This window comes from Penicillium malachiteum, assembly GCF_028827825.1.
Source record: "Penicillium malachiteum strain IBT 17515 chromosome Unknown utg000003l:1.0-4950554.0:1.0-4952489.0, whole genome shotgun sequence".
Classification (NCBI taxonomy): domain Eukaryota; kingdom Fungi; phylum Ascomycota; class Eurotiomycetes; order Eurotiales; family Aspergillaceae; genus Penicillium; species Penicillium malachiteum.
In genome coordinates, this window is record NW_026643096.1 from 2,532,034 (window position 1) to 2,545,155 (window position 13,122).

The 13,122-nt window shown below is 46.0% G+C and overlaps 6 protein-coding genes across 6 annotated transcripts; 5 read left to right on the forward strand and 1 right to left on the reverse strand.

Annotated features, from left to right (window-relative positions):
* Window positions 1–1,022: 1,022 nt before the first annotated feature.
* On the forward strand, window positions 1,023–2,099 carry N7483_007298 (SDR family NAD(P)-dependent oxidoreductase; the record flags this gene model as incomplete). The annotated part of the gene is made up of 5 exons (XM_057090735.1): window positions 1,023–1,296; window positions 1,355–1,368; window positions 1,390–1,889; window positions 1,946–1,994; window positions 2,049–2,099. 5 exons carry the CDS (start codon window positions 1,023–1,025, stop codon window positions 2,097–2,099), a joined length of 888 nt encoding a protein of 295 aa, XP_056945476.1.
* Window positions 2,100–2,447: 348 nt separating this feature from the next.
* N7483_007299 (Gfo/Idh/MocA family protein) lies at window positions 2,448–3,575 on the forward strand (the record flags this gene model as incomplete). Its single annotated transcript, XM_057090736.1, has 1 exon — window positions 2,448–3,575. One exon carries the CDS (start codon window positions 2,448–2,450, stop codon window positions 3,573–3,575), a length of 1,128 nt encoding a protein of 375 aa, XP_056945477.1.
* Window positions 3,576–3,900: 325 nt separating this feature from the next.
* N7483_007300 (alpha/beta hydrolase) lies at window positions 3,901–5,877 on the forward strand (the record flags this gene model as incomplete). The annotated part of the gene is made up of 1 exon (XM_057090737.1): window positions 3,901–5,877. One exon carries the CDS (start codon window positions 3,901–3,903, stop codon window positions 5,875–5,877), a length of 1,977 nt encoding a protein of 658 aa, XP_056945478.1.
* A 44-nt stretch (window positions 5,878–5,921) lies between these two features.
* N7483_007301 (uncharacterized protein) lies at window positions 5,922–7,742 on the reverse strand (the record flags this gene model as incomplete). The annotated part of the gene is made up of 1 exon (XM_057090738.1): window positions 5,922–7,742. One exon carries the CDS (start codon window positions 7,740–7,742, stop codon window positions 5,922–5,924), a length of 1,821 nt encoding a protein of 606 aa, XP_056945479.1.
* Window positions 7,743–8,214: 472 nt separating this feature from the next.
* Window positions 8,215–9,821, forward strand: N7483_007302 (uncharacterized protein; the record flags this gene model as incomplete). Its single annotated transcript, XM_057090739.1, has 4 exons — window positions 8,215–8,357; window positions 8,428–8,796; window positions 8,850–9,130; window positions 9,184–9,821. The coding sequence occupies 4 exons, from the start codon at window positions 8,215–8,217 to the stop codon at window positions 9,819–9,821; spliced, it is 1,431 nt and encodes a 476-aa protein (XP_056945480.1).
* A 1,591-nt stretch (window positions 9,822–11,412) lies between these two features.
* On the forward strand, window positions 11,413–12,528 carry N7483_007303 (uncharacterized protein; the record flags this gene model as incomplete). Its single annotated transcript, XM_057090740.1, has 1 exon — window positions 11,413–12,528. The coding sequence occupies one exon, from the start codon at window positions 11,413–11,415 to the stop codon at window positions 12,526–12,528; it is 1,116 nt and encodes a 371-aa protein (XP_056945481.1).
* Window positions 12,529–13,122: the final 594 nt, after the last annotated feature.

Here is a 13,122-nt window from a genome sequence, read left to right on the forward strand (position 1 = left end):
TTATCTGGTGGCTGTCTCGAATGAATGGCAATGACTCCGTACGAGCTTTCTTTTGCTTTCCGGCTGTACATATCTCCCATGTTTGTATTGCACAATGGTCATTCTTCTTCTTTATTTTCATTCTGAGCAAACTATTTGGCTCATCTATCTCGGTATAGCTGAGTGTTGTATTCTAGGACTGCTGTCTTAGACCGGTTCTAATTATCCAGTCTTATACCTCTCCACACAAACTTCCTCTGTGTCTGTAGCCAGCTTGAATTAACTCCCGGCATCTCCAGGAATGAACTGGGGCGCACAGCAGTTTGATCCTTGAAATCACTGGTTCGCAAGCGCAACGTATACTATCTCAACTATAGTTATATGTGGCACTGCTGTCCTTTTCGATCTGCTACCAACTTGAAATTCAAGAAGACAACAACTTCTTATCAGCTGTTTTCATAATGCGAACTCAATCGCATAGACGCGCTGCTGACCAGGATACGCTGACCGCGATTTCATTGCATAAAAACCTAGCCGCGGCATTTACCTCTAACGAGATTTCCCTGAGAGGCCCAGGACATTACACCCTGCATGATAAGCCAGAATGATCATTAAGAGCAAACGGGCAAAGTAATCTTTCATTTGCTCAGCTTACTATCACATATGGTTCCACGTGGTAGCACGGCCATTTCTTGTGACATGCCCTGACTCTAGAGACCGATAAGAGTTGTTTCTGCCATGATGCATTTCACCATCCCACCGAACGCGTCAACCAGGTCAGATTAATAATATGCCACAATCAACCTTGGAAGTCTGGAGCCTCTCATGCATAGCTTATCCTTCAGAAGGAAACGGCATTTACATCCCGCGTTGTCGCGGGATAACCATTCAAAAGAGGGGTAAAAAGATACCCAATCCAGGCGAGTTGCGTGAGCTTTGACTATCGAGGCTTATCTGGACTTATCAACCATTCCAAGGTTGTATTCCAGTCATATCCTAAATCGTTACTTTTTAATTCTTGAGTTCGGATCTATTATCTTATCATGTCAAAGATATTCTTCATTACAGGTGCCGGAAGTGGCATCGGTCGAGTTGCAGCTCGCTATCTTCTCCAGAAAGGACATCGGGTCTTCCTTACAGACTACAATTCTGCATTTCTTCATGAAACATGTACAAAACACCTCCCATCGGTGCTTTCCCCCGAATTACATGCGAACTTCAAATGGACTCTTATGGATACATCGAACCAAAGCCAAGTGACAGAAGTCATCGCTAAATGCGCAGAAGAATTCGGATCAATTGACGTTCTCATAAATAGTATGTTCTCTCAACTCTCTTACAAACTCTAGAAAATGGATACTAATATCCTTTGAAGATGCGGGAATCAATGTGAGTGCGTAGTGAACATAGTTCTCCGTCCAGTCTACTGACAGCCATCAGAGCCAGTATATGCGCGCAGGAATTCGCATGGATGAAGCCCCAACATCAGACTTTGAACATGTACTCCAAGTGAATCTGATTGGCACATACCGTGTTTCTCAGCAAGCAATTCCTCATCTTGTCAAAGCTTCCGGTGGAGGTGTCATTATCAACCTATCGAGTTGCCGGTCAACTCAACAATCAAAACACGGCGAGGCATATGCAGCTTCAAAAGCAGGTATTGAGGGTCTTTCCATGGCGATGGCGGTCAGTCTGGGACCGGAAATCCGTGTTCACGTTATCAGTCCTGGAATGGTCGATGTACGAAGTGAGCGTGACGAGAGTGCACTTCCCGATGTCAAGACTATCCGCGAGGACCTGAACCGGGACTTCCAGAGTGAATACGCTCCTGAGTGGGGATATGGGAAAAGCCGCACAATGCATGAGGCTCATCCCGTTGGTAGGATTGGTAAGGGAGAGGATATTGCAAGGTGAGTTTCCTTTGACCTATGGGATTTTCTATGCATCTAATGAGACTTTTTGACAGGTGGATCGAATTCTTGTCTGTTTCTGAGGGTGGCTTTACAACTGGAGGGGTGAGTCCCTATATCCGTCCCTGCTGGATGGATTGAAAGCTAATGATTTCTTAGACTTATCTTGTTGATGGAGGGTATTCGAAAGTTCTGTCCTATCCTAGTTAGAGATTGGCAAGTCTATAGATCAAACTTTTATTCTTTCGCGAACACCATGTGCACTAGAACACTTAGAATTTTCAGAGATTTCAAATTCTAGATTGAAATCAGTATAGCCACTTCCAGATGTCATCATCTCCTGTAAAAAGTAATTTAATAGCCAATGTGGCACGGCCCTTCTTCACCCACGCCATAGTAACATTGGAGTGGGGTTGAGCGGGATAACAGCCGGTAGACAGATCGTTATTCCTACTCTTAAGATTAGCAACCTAGAACTCAATTACTAGTAATTAATGAAGGTTATATTTGATCCAAAGAAATTATTGCCAAACGAACCCGAATTTTTAAACATCTATTATGGCAACTAAAGTAATCTTGTTGGGCACTAGCCACCCACATATCTTCCATCGCTTACAATACCTCAAGGAGCACGATGTCACGGTTCTCGGGTTCTACGATAGTGACCTGGAGGTATCCCAGCAAATGCTCGAACACATAAACTACACCAGATACACCGAGCCCGAAAGACTTCTCGAGTTGGATTTCGATATCGCCCTTATTCACGGACGCGACCACGAAAATCCAGACTTTATTCGACAGGCAATTCACCATGGCGCAAAGGAAATCTTCGTGGAGAAGCCAGGGGCTGCAAAACCCGAAGAGTTTCAAGGCCTTGCCGTAGAGCTGCAAGAAAAAGGCATCGTCTTCGAGACTGGATGGGAGCTACATTATCTGGAATCCGTATGCTTTGCGCGAAATCTTCTCAGAGATGGAATTTTGGGACATATTACTGAAGCTCGATTTCATGGCGGATGCCCAGGTGGTGCCGGTGCAGAGCCCTGGCAATCCTCAACAAACAACATTGGCGGATTCTTCTACAGTCTTGGAGGACATGTTGTCGAAGTTGTGGTTGATCTTTTTGGCTTGCCAAATCAAGTTGTTTCTTCCATTCGAAAACTACCAGCTCAAAAACCACATGTTGGATTTTCTTGGGTTCCTGGACTTTTCGCAAGTAGGGAGCTTAATCCACAAAAAGCTATCGGCACACTGGTACATGAGGATCTGGCTTCGGCTATACTAGAGTACGACAACATGAATGTTCATCTTGACTTCACGGCTTGGGAACCAAGTGGATACCTTCAGGACTGGACGATGGATCTGTATGGTGTCGAGGGTGCTTTGCATATGAATTTTGATACGCCTGGAGGTCACCTTTTGCTAAAAGATGCAAAGAAGGGATGGAAGGCAGGAAGAAATGAGATTTTCCCTGAAAGCGAGTATCAGAAGGGAGATATGCTCAAATCAGCATTTACTCAACAAATGGACGTTTTCTTCCAGCGCGTTGAGAACCCAAATGGTGACATGGCACGATGTGATGAGAAGATGACACATAAACTCCTCGTACTGTTCGATGCATTGTACTCCTCGGCACGAAATAGGTCTTGGGTCACGATAAAGGGAGAATCTCTACAGAGTGAATGTTAGTAGTTCTGGTGGATCAATGTTCCTACAAACAGTCTTCAGGGCTAAGCTCAGGGGCTTGAGTACCAAAATTCGATTTCAAGTTTGAATCTGAATCATAATATTATTAGGCATCATGATCACCCTAGTTCCTACGGGGCTATCCATGTTATCTGTGGACTATTAGACGTTACTAGGCTTGGGCTTCTTTGAAATCTGGATGATTACTGTTACCTCCTAGACTACAGTAGTACGAACAAAATACTTATTTAAATAAGAGCAGTCTGAGACTAAACTTTTCTCCCAACGTGCTTGCCAGGATTAATAGGATCAAAATCCTAGTGTTGAGATGAATAGACAGCGCCTGTCATTTAATCCAGGTTCATCCCGACCGCAACGGCCGTGGGGGCTGGCTGTTTGGGCTACAGGGGCCATCTTGCTGGGGCTACTCGGGCTCGGGCTCGGGCTCCGCCGTGGAATCCCTTGGAGACGTTCCTCCACCGTCAAGATCACACATCCACGGGCGACCTTTGCCCATAAAACAACACTTGAGATTCATTCTCCTTACGGTCGATTCCCCGAAAAAGAAGATTCATTCCATTTTATCCCCTGTACGAACTCGACTTTTCCACCAACCCTCGAAGATGACCACCCTCAGAAGTCTTGGGCAGCGTTATTCGACCACAATCCTGACCACTGGGATTGGGGTAAATCTACATCGAACAACACAATCAAAGAGGATCCCTACGCGGGTCGTGGTATATACTTGTGTGGATATTTGGATGTGCCCCTTGACTATGTGAACAACTCGGACACGCGAATTGTTCGCCTTGCCATTACCAAGTTTCAAGTCAGGGGCTTGGCTCGCCTCGATTCTTCAAGAACTCGATCCGCCTCATCCAATATTGGCCGCAAAACTGAACGCACTATAATTATCCAGCCTGGTGGCCCAGGAAATAGTGGAACTCTTGTTGCCCGGAGAGACGCTGAGGAGTTCACAAATCGTTTTAGTGATGGGGAGTTGGATGTTCTAGGATGGGATCCGCGTGGTGTGAACATCTCGCAGCCTAGTCTGTCATGCTTTCCCCATGATGCAATTCGGGACCGATGGACACTGCTCACAAACCAGTACCGTGAAGAATCTTCTCCAGTGAGACAATTGGAGATTTCCGATGCTATGAACAATGCGACATTCTATGCTTTCTGGAAGAGGTTCGGCGATTTTGGTCGATTTATTGGCACGGCATCTGTTGTGCGTGATCTTGAAGAGATTCGAAAAAGACTCGGCGAGGATGAGGTGACTGGGTATTTTGTCAGTTATGGCACAGCCATTGCTCAAACGTATGCGAATATGTTTCCCGAAAATGTTGGTCGCATGATTCTCGATGGAAATATATATGTGAAAGACTTTCGTGTGCTAGGTGGCGCCGGTTGGACCTTGCTTGAAAATGATACGGATGTCTGGCGAGATGGCTTTTTGGGAGAATGCATCAACGCCGGTCCTCAGTGGTGTGCTTTGGCAAAAACGACTAATGATGAAAGCCCTGTGACGCTTGAATGGCTAGAGGCGCGCCTAGCGAAAGCCTTCAACTCACTAATCGACCGACCACTCCCTGCCTATACTGACAAAAGTGGTCCATCCATCATCACATACAGCCAACTGGTAGATAGACTTCGTCAGTTCATGTATGACCCCAAAAACTGGCCAGATGCTGCTCAGATGCTCTATGAGCTTGAGAAAGGGAATACTACTCTCGTAGCTACATATCTCGACTCCCAGTGGGGATATAAACCTTGGATACCATCATATATTGGTCACCCGCTATCTGACAAATCCATGTATCTCATCATTTGTGCTGATATCGTTGACGCGACTCCTCCAGATGACGGGCTTAGCTGGTGGAATCAACTGTGGCTGAGCATGACACGCAAAAGCTGGCTTTCTGGAAACATGGCTTTTTATTGGGTTCTCCCTTGTCAACATTACGCAAAGTATTGGTCTACATCTTCAGAGGTGTATCTGGGCGATCTCAATCACACTTTCAGAACACCTGTCCTACTTATGTCCACAACCTATGATCCTGCCACACCTCTTCGGAATGGGCGGAGACTACTCCATGACATGGGCCATAATGCGCGTTTGGTTGTGCACCACGGATATGGACACACCACAATAAATGATCGATCAAAATGCACAGACCGAATTGGAAAAGCATACATCCTAAATGGTTCCCTTCCCAGTGAGCAGGAAACTGACTGTTTTGCTAATCGAAAACCATACATTGGGCGCTCTACTAATGTGAGTAGTCATCGTAAGTTTGAATGAATGAAGCCACCAGGGCATATATGATTGTGAGTTGTTATGACTTATCAAAAGTATGTTTCCGAGCTGCTTAGCCAGTAAGGATCTTCAACATTGGCAGACTCCCAACAACTCTCCGTACATGCAGAATACCATTCATCTAACGCGAGATTAAATGAGTAAACCTCTTTACCACTCGCAGTAATGGCCAGAATAATATCCGCTTCTGTGGTCAGATCATCAAGTCTGACTACAAGATTGTAGATACCACTATTTGTGGCTTCTGAACAAGGGCTGTAAGCATCGCATGGGTTTGTATTCACAAGTTGTAGATATCCATTGGATGGAGACAACAGAGTGACGTCCATAGTCACATCATCCTGCGTCAAAGTAGCACTCTGATTGTCACTTGCAATGCTCACAGTAGCAGTTGTGTGCCAACTTGTTGCAATGTCAACTGCGGAGGATGCACGAACCTCATCTCGAATCAGAATTTGCGAATCATTCAGGAAGGCCACGCCTCGAAGTACACTGGTAGTGACATTCGAGTATGCTTCTGTCAAATTGGCAACTCCAAACCGGCTGGAGCTGTCAAAACTTCCCACCCATCGCAATGAGTTGTTGGACGAGGGAATCTGGTTTGCAAAATGCAAGGCAGTCTGAACTTCCTTGGATATGCTGAGGGTATTTGCACCTTCACTCCTGCAGCGGTAATATGTCCAGCGTTGAGGAGCGTCGAAATAGTCAGGGAGACTATAGCTATCAGAACCAAGGAGCTCTGCCCATCGATAACCTTTGTAGTCAATGACAAATGAGCCAGCGTCAAGGTGGCCGTGAGAGCGTCCATTAAATCCACCCATGAATCCGAAGAACCATCCATCGGAATCTTCCCAGGATGTACGGTAAGTCATACCGGCAACATTGGTGAACTCATCGTACCGAGGCATGGTTGAGAGGACATCAGGGGTCATCAGAGTTGAGTTGTAAAAGAGAAAGGCTTGGAATGTGGCTGCTTCTGCTGTGTCAAATCGAGACAGCATGCCTTGTAACCACTCTGGGGTGTTGAACTTCTGTGCCCAGTATCCCACACTCCAGAGACTGTTGGCATTGGAAAATGTCCAGGCTCCGTCAGCCCAACTAAACCCTCCGGTATTCCCGAATCCATGGGTGAGCCATGCACCGAGATTGCTCATGCCTGGTAGGCTGGAGATACCAAGGTCATTACCCACAGCGCTGTCAAGAGATCCCATCATCAAGGCTAGGAAGATCCCGGCGTAGGTGCCATATGAGTATCCCTCGATCCAGCCACCATCCGGGGCGTACTGTGCCAAAGAGACATTCAGCTTTGGGAAGGTGAAGTCAAGTATCTCATCTGCGATTGTGGTGTTCGTGTCTCCGATCGCCAAGGTGGCCAGGATCAAGCAACCGTTGGTTACTTGAGCCCAATTGTTGGTATGTTCACTCCATGAGTTGATGGAGGAGTTCAAGGCTGGGACAAAAGCCAAGTCGATAATGGCCGTCTCGAGTGTGAGTCGTTGAGCGGCGGTGAGTGTGTCATAAACCCAATCGTATCCAATCGATATCGTCATGGCCATATCTGCTGTGTTCAAGTAATCGGATGATGGTTCCCAATCAGAGAGACCGGCGATGACCAGGATAGTATCAGCAACCCAATCCGAGTAGGTCTCATTTTTGGTCAGAAGATATGTGCCTGCCACGGCACCGACATCCATGCGAATGGTGCTCGACCAGCTCGAAGCAGATGTAAGGGAGATAGAAGATTCCACCGCCTCATCTGCCGTGCTTTTCAAAGAAGAAAGAATGCCTTGGTAATAGGAATCACTCTCGTTCATCGAAAGCACAGCATCAACACGGTCTTCTGTGAACATCAAACGTGGATGAGACGGTAGATTGGCATAGTCAATGCTAACTGCCATTGCCGTCATGGTATTGAGCCATAAGATGAATATCAGCCAAGCCATGATTCTGCTGATGCATGCACAATCATAGAATTTATCGAATCAAAGAAGATTGCATCTCCTATCTTGCATCAGATAGGGGCATAGATTTATCACTTTTCAACTGTACTTCAGCGCTAAGACCCTCTCCCGCGCGGACATGGGGGAACTAATCAACGCCTCTATCTTGATTCATCCCGCCCCTGGAATGGCACTCGGCAGTAGTGCCGAGGTGGTTCTGACGCGTAGATAGTGTATCCCACGAATTATGTGGGGAAATCCATTCCTTTGTTTTGTGAAGCTCAGTAGTTCTTAAAAGTGTTCTTCGATCTCCGCAGTGGAGAGCTCTTGTATCCAAAACACATCCTTCGAAGTTGCTTGATCTCCTTGTTTCAGAATCACCATGGGCGCCAACAATGATGAAAACCTTGATGTTCATGATATCTCTCATGAGGTAGATCACCATTCATCGACTGAGAAAATATGCTATTCACGATACAACTCGCCTTTTTGGCAGGTGGTTATTGTAAGCTTCGTTGCTTTTGGGTGGGTCTCTTCAACCTCAATCTTAGAGTAATCCACATGCAGTTTCAACTAAACCATTTGATCCACATAGTTGTCCTGGAATGTATAATGCACTCTCCGGTATTGGTGGTGGTGGTCAACTCGACACGACGACTTCGGCAAAGGGTCATATTGCTCTCTCATCCGTCAGCGCAGCGGGAAATCTGTTTGTTGGGCCAGTCCTCACCAACACCCTGGGTCCGAAATGGACCATCTTAATCGGTGGTTTGCCTTATGTGCTGTATGCTGGGTCTCTGCTGGCGTATACGCATACCAACAACCAAGGGTTTGTTGTTGGTGCCAGCGCTCTGTTAGGTATCGGGGCCTCGTTACTTTGGATTTCGCAGGGTGCGATCATGACGGGCTACCCTTTACCTCAACACCAGGGTAGAATGATCGGTATTTTTTGGATTATTTTCAAGTGAGTGATTCTATTTCTACAAATGTTCGATACTCTACTGACATATTCTCAAGCCTCGGTGCTTTCATTGGAGACATGATTTCTTTTGGTCTCAACTTCAATTCTACATCCGGCACTGTGTCTGATGGAACTTATATCGCTTTCATGTGTATCATGGGTGCAGGTTGTCTCTGTGCCTTTGGTCTATTGAAGCCATACGATGTGATCCGTGAAGACAAGTCGCGTGCGGCAGTTGAGAGAAAGCCGAGGGTATGGGCGGAGTTCGTTGCTACGCTAAAAGTCCTCAAGGATTGGAGAGTCGTATCACTTATCCCATTCTGGATCACAGCAAACTGTGGGTCTTTCTTTCTTTCTGTCTCCAGCTTCAGATTATACTAACAGGTACAGATGCCTATAACTATCAGCAAAATACATTCAATGCGAAGCTGTTCACAATTCGAACTCGCAGCTTCAACGGCGCAATGTACTGGTTCGCCCAAATGTTCTCCAGTTACATCTTCGGTCTTTTCCTAGATAACAAATACATGAACCGACGTCAGCGTGGTATCTGGGGATTTGTTATCACAGCTATCATCTCCATGATTGTATGGGCCGGCGGACTTGCCGCGCAACTGCGACGTGGACCAAATAGCGATTACTACCCACTCAACGAACTGGATATCGTTACATCCGGCGGAAAGTATGCAGGGCCATTTCTACTTTACTTTTTCTACGGCACCTTCGACGCTATTTGGCAAACCCTCGTATACTGGACCATCGGCTACCTATCTCACGAGTCTCCAGAGCAAGCAGCACGGTATGTGGGCGCATTCAAGTGTATGGAAGCCGTGGGAGGAGCTATCGCGTCGAAGGTCAATTCCGATAAGACAAACTACAATGTTGAGTTTGCGATCGATTGGTCCATCGTTGTCTTTTCGCTTATTTGGGTGATACCGTTCGTCTGGAAGATTGAGGATGTCCCCGCACACGCTGGCCAAGAGACCGAATACGTCAAAGATGCGAATGACCAGGGAGTCGAAGCTTGAACCCCGGCTTTTTTCCAGATATCTCATTGGTGATTTTTTAAGAGTCACGGGGACATTCACGCTGTTATCGTGTAATGGAATGTTTATGAATATTATGATTGGTGGGGAAACCTCTTGTGGCTCGAGCGTTCAGCCATGGCGCTTTGATAAGATTGAAAACGATAGGATAGAATGAGAGAACTCTATAAGCGAGCAGGTTAGAAAGAGGGGAAGATAGGAGGTAACTTGAATAACCTGATCTGCCGAAGTAGACACTAGGAGTCTCTCAAGCTTTCAAGCTCTAAGCAACATTCTGAGTTACCATCTAGTTCAAGATCTTCAAATTTTTGGACATATCACTGCATTATCTCCAGACAGCTAGATAGTTCCAATGACTTCAGATATGTCAAACAACCCTCCTTATGTGTGTTCACAGCCAGGATGCGATCGCAAATTTTTGCGAAAAGAGCATCTTCGTCGGCATTGCCTAAACCGTAAGTACGCATCTCTGTGGTAGACGGGGTATAAGTCACCGATAAATCCCATCGGATTGAAAGAATTGATCTAAAGTTATTTAGACTCGCCCGAGAAGATTTATACGTGCGAAGATTGTCCGAGAGTGTTCGTTCGTCGGGATCTATATCGAAGACACAAAGCGCGCCACGACAGGTGTATCTTCTATCGTCGCCCTTCTGGAGCTATTGATTCAACAGTGCTGAAGGCTGATCAAACACAACTCGAGTCTGATCTTAAATTATCAGAGAAGTTCATTGAGAGCGACGACCTGGAGATGGCTCAGTCTCAAGAGGATGTTAATCAAGAGAAATACAAACCGGCAGCTATGAATTTATTTACTCCGACCTCAATGTCTACCCAACAAGAGGGACAACATATTGAATGGATGTTTGAATCAATATTGGCCACTGGTAACGATGACTGGGCAGACTTGAATTTATTTCAAGGCGATCTGAGTTTACCAGATATCCCATATGACGCTTTCAATGGAGAACCAGTGGCAGTCAACGCGACTGATTACCAAAACGACCTGAATAGTCCGAGTCATGATGAAGAAAAAATATCTTCATGGAGTTCAGTACGATATCGACTTGTTGAAAGCTTGAATAACCTTGATTCTGAAGTATTGAACTCGGCATTCTTCTATCCCGAAAATCTCAAAATGTTCCATGGTTTATATTTCCAACACTACCATCCACACTTCCCGATGCTTCACCGACCAACATTCACCAGATCCGAAGTTCATCCCCTATTACTCGGCGCTTTAGTAGCGCTAGGATCGACACTGGCCGGAGACAAAGATTTATTTCTGTTGGGCCAACGCGTTCATGACGCATTACAAATTACAGTGATCAATGTGAGGTGAAGTTCCCATTTCTTGAGAAGTTATGCTAATATGAAAAGAATGGCTCATTTGCACCTCCAATCTCTTTGTGGTGTCTACAAACATGGTTGCTTCTCCAAGCGCATGGAAAGATGATGTCTTCGCGCAAGAGCTTCGAGCTTGCTCAAGTATTTCATGCTGCGATATTAACAGTGAGCTCATGGAGCCATCTCACGGATCTCAAGTAACATACTAAGTGATTTTGAACAGTCAATGAAACAAAGCGATCCATCCGCCAGTGACAAATTGACGACTGGCTCCGAAGCCCAAAAGGATTGGACAACATGGATCCAGGAGGAGTCATGGCGTCGCGCCGCATTCTTCGCCCTTTGCATGGATGCACAACATGCATGCCTTTTTGGACACAGTCCAGTGCTCTCTGTCAGCGACATGAGGATGTCATTACCATGCAAAGAAGCATTATGGGAATGTTCAACTCCACAAGCATGGAGCCAAATGCTGCAATCTGGCAATTTGAAACACCCTGTGGATTTTCTCTCAACGCTGAGAGTTATACTGAAAGAATCCATCATGCCGAGTGCTTATAGCGAGTATGCCAGATTCATCATATTACATGGGCTAATCTGCCTTCAAGCTCATTTACAAAGGACGCCACCATTAACACTCGGTATCGAACATTCCGAGTCCGGTTCAACTGGGGAAGGCGAAGGAAACCAAGAATCTGCGCCCGAAAAAATTCCATCTTGGAAGAATGAGATGAGCCGGGCTTTGAGCGCCTGGTCAAACTGTCTCCTCGCATTGCAACCATCGCTTTGCCTTATCGCAGCGGGCCCACTGTATCGGATGGCTCAAATTACTTTGCATGTCAAAGTGACCGATTTACTCACACTAGCGAAGGAGTACAACCATGTGGCCGGTCTTCAGACAAGTGAAAACTACACACAGGCAAGAGCTCGCTTGTATGCATGGGCATCGAGTGATTCAGCGCGCGAAGCAGTTAGATTCTCACTATTACTTGTGCGCGAAACCATGTTCGCCGGTCAGCCGTATCGAGCTCAGGAAGATCGTATCGCTCCTCGGCCTTGGTGTTTGTATATTGCTGTGCTGACTCTATGGGCCTTTGGAGAGATGAGACAAGACACTTGCTCCTCTAAGCAAGATAATTTCAGGGAGGCAACCGCCGAGGAATATATGATCCAGATGACACAGGCATTGGAGAGAGACTTGAAGGACCCTATTCAGGTAAATGACGTGGTGGGATTGCTGGGTGCAACTCGTGATGCGCTGGCAAATTGTCGATGGGAGTTATTGCAGGAAGCGTGTCAGGTTCTTGAGAATTTACGCCTCTCACATAATATTCAAGAATGAGGTCAGGTACTATATCAGATAAATTGAAGCCAAAGGCCTTGAAGATCTATCAGAAGTGTGTAGAGTATATTAGGTGATATTCTCGAAAGAAAATCATGCATTGAAGGTTAAAGCCCAAATCTTGACATAGGTACTGGATTTGGATATATGGTAGGTGCTCTGGGTTCGAAATCTGTGTCTCCATATTACAAGACGAGAAAGAAAAGAAATTCAGCAAGGTCAGGAATCGAGCCCAGGAGCTTCAAAATCAGAAATGCGTGAATAGCCTCAACAGCTCTCACTTGATACATCCATCCTCATGACATAATCCCTTCCATCTCCATCAATTATTTTTATTTTGAGGATCTGAAGGTTGTAATGGAAAGAGAATAGCTAGAAGTATGATGGGTAAAAAAGAAAAGAAATAAAAAAAGTCATTATCCCTAGCCGTAGCTAGATGCCCTCCCGCCCGCAGGTATTTTCTCTGCCACTGAAACCAGGCCCGGCATATCTAATTTCAGTACCTTTGTCCCCAAACGGGTCGCCGACCGCTAGACTAGCAGGGCAGAGTGGTTACAGGGGGAAGCCTTTCACTCAAATTTATGGGAACTCTGG